We start from the raw sequence: 8,218 nt of genomic DNA on the forward strand, positions 1-8,218 counted from the left end.
TCCTCTACATTTTTTTAGTTTCTCATCTGTTAAGAGCCAAATTTTGGCTTCCTATATCACTTTTGGATTTTGAATTTTGAATTTTCATTCTGAAAGTGATTTAGGAACCTTAAATATATGGTTCTATCAGTTAGTTACATGAAAGTTTCCAAAAGTAAAACTAGAAATTATTATACAAAAACCGTAGAGAAAATAAATATGAAGATCCATTCTTTGGATTGATAAAACAGTGCAAATGTTCATGTTTTTACTTCATTCACAACACCAGAGTTATTCATCCGCATCACTTTCATCACTAGATCCTGCTGCTAATATTAATTCATCATCTGATTCCACAGTTTCATCCATATCGTCTGGGATAAGTCTTTCGGGCATCTGACAACCATCAAACCAATTTATATGGTAATGACTGTCTTTTAGATACCAACCATCTGCTGCAGAAGGTTCACATGTAATAAAAGCAGTATCAGCCACATCCTAGTAACAAATCCTACACGTCTGATATGGGGTGACAACTCAAATTGGCATGGTGGAATGTCACTGGCATTTATTCCTTTGATTTTTGCAAATGGTTTATCCTCTCTTTTCGGAGAAAACCCCCTTTGAAGCATTTTATACCTGTAGCTGTTCAAAGATGTTTCAGATTTTTTTGCACCGTAAATCTTACTTAAGAACATTTCTAATTCTGAAATGACACTTTCAGAAATAGGACATTCTTTGGTTAAAAGAGAAAATGAGTGTTGAGCCTTTTTATCATTTTTCAAAAGATAGTGGTCTGACTTTTCCTTTTCTGGCAAAGGCTGAAGTGAAATCAGACCCAGTAAAGACATGAAAAGCTAGTAAAGCCGCACACATAGAAGTACCTAGGGTAGTGGCGATTTGCGTTATATTTATATATCGACGACTATTTCTCGAGCAAGTTCCAACGTCCATCCAAACAGTGGCTGCAATTTTGTGGGAATGGTGAATCAAAATAACTGCTATGTCAGTGTCTGATGCACGTACCACAATGTGTCCTGGGTGTTCCGTTTCATCAATAACCTTGGCATGAAAACATATCATTGTATCTGCTTCCTCATGATTTGACTCCATTGTAGCAATGCACTCATGACGGACTTCGTGGTTTTCAACGAAAAAATGATGACATTGGTTAAGATGACCGATATATAGATGGCAATCTTTAATGATGGTACTATAGTGTAACTTCTTCCATTCCTCAATCAAAAAGCTTGGAAGATTCTTTTTAAATGATGTAGATTTAAGTGCATCACTCAAATTACGAGGACGAAGTTGATCTGGACTAGTAATTACAAATTCCTGTTCTTCAGCCCCTCTTCTTTGCCTCTCACAATCTTTTATTGATGGTTCTTTATAGGTGTCAAAGAGGAGATCAACTCTTTTTGAAGTGGTTGATGTAGCCATTATCAAGATGGTAGAGGCCAGACCTCCGTATGTAGGCGATATTTTATTGGGTAAAAGATGCAACAAGAAATTACCGTCAATCACATATGCGTCAAGAGAAGGAGTAGTTAGAGTTTCACCATTAATCATTTTCTCTAATTCTCTGAAGAGTGTAGATTTGTCGGTTTTTGCTAGTGTCCCATCATAGTTGCACATGGATAATGGTACTGGAGTCAGTGGATATGTCAATACGTATTCCAAATCTAATTTTCTATTGACAGCAATCAATAACAATTGCCCCATCAAATCCCGAGTGCATTTCAGACTAGCTACCTTGTTACTTGTGCTTTTGGTATTCCTGATGGAGCCATCACTGAAAGTAAGAAGTTTCTGTCTTTTAATAGGTTTCTCAAATCTGTTTGGATCAGCAATACAATCTTCGATGAATTGCTTATGCAATTCTGCTCCTCTCTCTGTTATTGTTAACAGGTTGTTTTTTATTTCTAATTTCACACTTTTACCAGTACTAATGTTAATAAGAGAGTCATCTGTATCTTCTGGTAAGATAAAAGGATCACAAGAATTTTTTATTTGTTTAACAATTTTAGAATAATCCTCGTGATCACGCATTATTCGAGTAGGTTTTAGTTCATTTGAAGCATTCTCGGGATTAGACATTCCAGCCATCTGTAAAATAGAACTGACCATTAAAGCCCTAAAGGGCCTGGTTACCACCCATCTTTGTCGAGCTCCAAAGTTGTTTGTCATATGAGACAATCCAGTTTGACGTGAAGCGGCATTAGCATTGATTGACTGTTCCAAAGTTAGAATTCTGCTGAAACTATGATCTGTTCTTCTTACTGTAAACACGCCAGAGTTGAGTAAATCAGATAAGCCTGGATGAGTGTTGTCAATGTTCAATAAATCTAATTGAAATTTTGTTAACCATCTTGCGTAATTGACATGGTTTGTGGCAAAAAAGAGATCAATAATTGGAGTTAGAGGGAAAGAATAAAGTTCCACATCATTTGTTCGAATGGCTCTCTCCAACAAATGGAAATTTTGTATGAAAGTTACATACATTATCCAAAATTGAGAAGTAGCCACATGTTAGCCAGCCAAAGTATCTGTTTTGAACTGATTAAAGAATGCCATTGCCAAATTAAAAACACTGGAACCTTCACATTTGGCCACAATATCTGATCCGGTCATTCCATCAATGCTTGCTATAAAGTCTCGAAAATCCTCAGCCTGTGGGTATTGATCCAAACACTTTTGAAAAAACAAAGTTTCTAGGGATACTGCTAAAAGCGGATGAAGTCTTTTACATCTATTAAAATGTGTACCAGATAAAAAGCCATTCAAAGAACCTGATGATACTACTAAAGATTCTGTGAGCATAGCAGGACCTCCTGAGCCATCAATAACTTTGCCAATAGCCTTAAACATAGCCATTTCAATATGGAACACTCCGGGCATGATGAAAATATTGTCATATAGTGGCGTTTCTGTAGCCTGGATTTGCATGGCCGGTTTTGCAGCATTCAGGTCATAGCTTACTATGCCATAGCTCTGTCCAATCTCTTCTGCACATTGTTGAGTAATTTTTAGTGTATGTTGAATTACATCAAGCTGAGTTATTGGTTGTTGCAAATTCTTCATGTACATTACCCTTTGTTTCTGCAACTCGTCTACGTAGAATTGAGAATTGAAACCAACCCACAAAGGAATATTTGTTGTCATAAGACCATAGCAAACCATCCATGTGAAATCCAGATGTCCTTTACGCCTTTTGGTATCCATGGATTTCCATACATCTCTACATTGGTATTCAAAAATAGTCATTCTTGGTTTTTTCCTGTAAGGCTGCAGGTTAAATTCAGTGACATCCAGTTTTCTTTTCCTACTGTTTGAGCCTTTACCAATTGTTGATGCAGGTACATTCATGCACTCAGAAGAGATACTCTCAGCCTGATACATAATACCCATAGTATCATGCAACGTATTTGATCCTGATAGCGTCTCGCACAATTCATCAAAATTGTCAAAAGCAACACCGAAAGGTACATTTTTCTTGCAATCAGCAGGTAAACAAGTGTTCTGATTCTGGATTTTTTCACCAACCATAGTTTCCAATTCTTCTATGAAATTATAATTGGAGCAGTGTCCGAATCTGTTTAGTAGTGTAAGCATCTTCTTAGTCCCTGTCAGGGACTTGATAGCACCACCAAGACTTATATGTTTAGCTGGATTTATAGTTCCATTTGAAACAATGAACAAAGCGTCTTGGCTTGATGACCCTGCCCTTCTGATAGTTTTAGTGGAATGGTTATCGTAGATAGGTCCTCCAAAAAGTGTACGGAAGAATTTATATTGACTAATTCTGGTCTGGGGGTTTGCCTCCCCTTTCTGCAATGTCTCTATTGTCGAATCGTCCGGTAATTCTGATTTCTCTATACTTTTCACGAGCTTTCGAAGAACCAATGCCGCTTTCACAATAATATTTTCAGATGTTGCACAAAAATCGTAAGCTTTCCTAACTGCTTCTGGTGATATATTTCGGCATTGTACAATATAGCCCCCTGTTTCTTGCCTGCATCAGAGTGTGATTTTAATTGTTTGTCAAATTTCTTTAAAAGAATTTTCATCAAATATTGTGCACTACTGACTGGTATTTCGTCACATTCCTCGCAAAATGTTAAGTATTGGGAATATACGGACGTTAGTAATTCAGATCTTTTCTTTTTTATAATGAAATCATTTACATATTTATATATAGCTATCAGTAATTCACTTTCACGCTTCTTTTCGTCAGTATTACTGTCTCTGTCTTCAATACGTCTTGCTGCTTTCACATAATTAGTTCGACATGAATGGTGGTAATGGACTTCTTTTGCAACAAAATCAATGGATGAAATTTTGGTAAGTAATTTATTGTCCTTCAGGATATTTGCTGACCTCTTTATTAGTATTTCAGCATCTCTGGTTTGACATGCTCCGACATACTCAAATTTATCACCTTTCTTCTTTCGTTTAGAATTACAAAAGATGCAGTTTTTTTCAAACCCCCCTGTACTCCCACTTGATTCAGCTCTGTCTGTGGTTGAACGTAACAATGTTTGGGTGGATACAACTGAATCTACAGATTTGTGTGAAATTGCCGTGAAATTTTTATAACAGTTTTTGTGATATCCTTTTTGAGAGTTATATTCCACTGGCAATGAGGCAATAACATCAAAATATTTAGATTGGTTGAAATTTGTTTTACTTGATCTTGATTTTGCGGATTGTTGAATGACTTCCCAATGGTGTGATTAGAGTTTTACTAATTCCTCCAAATTGTCAGATTTTCCACTATCCAGGTGTAATATACAGTCTTTTAGTTTTACTGATGGTGTTTCCATGCTCTCCGAATTATCCATAGAACAATTCTTTCAAGAAAATAGTACATGCACAAATTTAAGAGTTACTAATTTCTAAAATTATTGATTAGATTAGTTTTAAGTTTCTCTTTAAGAATGTAAACAAACTAAAACATAAGGCTTGATGTTCAAGGGAGATCACTGTCATAAACATCGGAAATAAAGTAGGGCCTATCTGTGGTCTATTTGTGCAGTAATTAAACCAAATTAAAACTTTTTACTACATGTGTTTTGAAAAACTGGATAATTAAGATGTTGGCATTGAAGTTTTCATTGGATCAAAAGTTTGATTAAAACGCTAATTAGCCCTAATTAAAGGTGTTCTTAAGCACCTTTTGCACCACCTGAAGTGTTCTTATGATGTAGTTTTGTGATCAGCACACTTCATAGTTACTTTTTATGAAAAAAACATCCATGGCTCAATTTTTTGATTAAACGTGTTTTTGTGGGATCTTTGAGGAGCTGTGCCTAGGTAACGCACAAAGCGGGGACCTTAAGAATTCTTGATTTTGAAGTCCTATAGTAATGTCTTCACAATGGAGGTATCAAACCTTTTGGGCTCAACTTTATGATTAAACTCCACCTAGCTCCCGCTCTATGTGGGAAATAAACATAAATTGAAAAATACGTATCAACAATGATACTTAACCAATGATTTCATTGTAAGGAGCACATGCTGCAAGAGGAGCCGTCGTCCAAGCCTTAACGTACTATTGAACTGAGAAGATTTGTCTAAGACCGGTCACTTCTCTCGCCGTAAGGTTGTGCGCCAGATCGTCTTTTTCGTTCTTTTTCAGAAGACGCCACTTCTCAAACAGTTTATCAACCTTCGTTTGGCAGTCTTTCACGTGTTGGTATTTGGGCTTTTTACCAGAACGTCAATAATCCGTTTCACAGGAAGGAACAATTTCCAGAGGTGAGAAGCATACATTCCAAAAATAAAAAAATAAGGACCACCCTTACAGTCCTGTTGCTTTCAAACGTGCAATCGAGGGGGGCAATTTAGCAAAGCACCTTAACAGACGATTAAACGTCGGGAAACGGACTTTCATGGAGTTTTTTAGATTCGAGATTATTTTTGTTAAAACACACTAGTTATAATACGTTACATTTTTATTGCCGTTTTAGTATAAACGTAGTCGGGTATGTTTTATGGCAAAACGTTGAAAAAATACGTCCAGGTTAATTTTTTGGGTACGCTTCCTGTTGAAGGCAAGAAGAACAAGATTGCTCTGGCGAAGCTGAGTCATAGATCGTCGTTGTGGTGAGTCAACGCGAGTAAGAGTTGAAAAGCTGCTTTCACACACAGCGGTACTAGAACCGAATGTGGCAACGCTTGCAGCCAGTGCATATAATTTAGGGAAAGCCAATTTCTGCTCGTATAGTTTTTGAAGAACAAGATTGGATTTTCTGTCTTGGCAACGTTATCTTGGAGAAATTGTTTTGACACCCCAATTGTTATGCTTCTCGAGGCCCTTTCCAGTATCACCTACAGCATGCTTCCAATCTGTGTAGCCTTCAGTGATGAATTTTTATGCACCCGCAGATGTATTGTGAAACACCCGACATGGAAATCAAAAAGGCGCGTCCCTTGACACTGAATACTCCAGCCATGGAAATCGATCATACCAGCTGTTACTAAATTGGCGACCAGAATTCGCTGGAAATTTTATTCTCGGTTGCTTTGGAACGTCTTCTTTTCCGATGTCACCTGGTACTCCTGTCTTTTCAGAGCATCTTGGTACTGCATCCGTTGTGTTTCCCGTTGTGGTTTTGATACCATTGTCAGTCGTAGTAGTGTCGGAACCATCAAGCAATTTGTCTTTTTTGATCAAATATTTATCCATTTTTCCTACGTTTGGTTGTTTGATTCATATGAATACAATTTAGGATAATATATGTCTATTAGTATTTATAATCAACCAATCAAATCTTTTGAATTTTGAGACGGGACAGATTACAATCCAGTATCAGACCAATAATTTTGTTACCTATGACGCTTTACTGCAGCCTTTTTATGATTTTCAACGAACTCAATTGTATCAAATTATCTATTCTAATGTAATTAAATTTAAAAATGTTATGAAAAGCTATGATGTCTGGTTTCATCCTCAGCTAAGTATAAACAGAAAGATATTTAAAAACAGTTCTTAAGTAGGTCTACTGATAGGAATACTTAGTATTTTGTTGAACCATTTCGCATAACGCAGCCCTGAAAGCCATAAACTTATTTTTCGTTACGTATAATCAAAATATCGAAATATTCATCATATGATCGACAATGCAAGATCAGCTGACTGGTGCACTTACTCCACCATAAAATGCCTGACCACTGTTGGCTATTCACTCAGACTCAGTTACCTGCCGCTCCTATTAACTCAGGAAAAAGAAAAGGTGTATTTTAAAGTGACCGGTACATTTTTCTAAGATTTGATTTGATTTAGGGGGCTACGGGCCTGATTTCGTGATTTATCATGGAAATAGGTGGCAAATGAATTCAAATAGAAATTGTGTCTTCGGTTATCTCCCTTGAACTATTAAATTTGGTCAGCAAAGTCACTCTTGCCTTTCTTTCTGGTCTTCTGATTTTTCTTGTTGTCAGTACCTCATTACTACCGATATTACCTTGTTGCCAGTATCTCATTACTTTCGACAATGTTACCAGACTGACATCCAGGCCATTATATGCATCATTTTCAATTTGATCTTCATTTCCGTCTACATTAGCCCACAAGGTGCAGAAAAGTAGGACGTAAAACTCCATTCATTTCATTTCATTTCTAAACTTCATTTGGTGAAAAGGGTAAATAGCCCTATCATATTTGCTTAAAATAGCTTTAACATTAGCAGATGTTTTTTTGTGATTGTTTGACTGTGAGCTCTTTTAATAACTTCACTTTTCGGTACAGGCCTATATGTATGCTACATGTACTTCAGACATTTCTAACTTTCAATTACATTCGGCATTCAGTTTTCATAGGTCTGAAATAAACAACATCTAATGGCAGTATGAAGTGGGTAGAAATGCCCGACAGAAAATAAAATTTGTAAATAGACTAAACAACGTATTGCAATGTGCCGCAGTAGCAAACATAATTGAAATAGATAAGTTCTAGATATTTGCAGCCTCTCTTGACAATACATTTTTGTCCAGTTGTACCAACCATGATTGTTTATTATAATTAATGAGTTTACATATTAAGATTTTTCTCGAAACTTTGATATTAATCTTTCTTCCTGTTATCAATTCTTTGTGTCGCCTGAGAAATAGTTTGGTCATTTATAACCAATTCAATTCAGTTGAATCTAACTATTTGGCCCTTATTGTCAAAGTAAATGTAATAAATTGTCTGATGTATATTAAATCTGAAGGATATGCTGGAAGTTGGAATGCT

The 8,218-nt window shown here is 36.3% G+C and overlaps 1 protein-coding gene across 1 annotated transcript; it reads right to left on the bottom strand.

Moving 5' to 3' along the window:
- Positions 1-270: 270 nt before the first annotated feature.
- LOTGIDRAFT_161865 (hypothetical protein) lies at positions 271-6,670 on the bottom strand (the record flags this gene model as incomplete). The annotated part of the gene is made up of 4 exons (XM_009057750.1): positions 271-477; positions 1,006-2,297; positions 2,580-3,994; positions 6,453-6,670. The coding sequence occupies 4 exons, from the start codon at positions 6,668-6,670 to the stop codon at positions 271-273; spliced, it is 3,132 nt and encodes a 1,043-aa protein (XP_009055998.1).
- Positions 6,671-8,218: the final 1,548 nt, after the last annotated feature.

The sequence above is a fragment of the Lottia gigantea genome (assembly GCF_000327385.1).
Source record: "Lottia gigantea unplaced genomic scaffold LOTGIsca_31, whole genome shotgun sequence".
NCBI lineage: Eukaryota > Metazoa > Mollusca > Gastropoda > Lottiidae > Lottia > Lottia gigantea.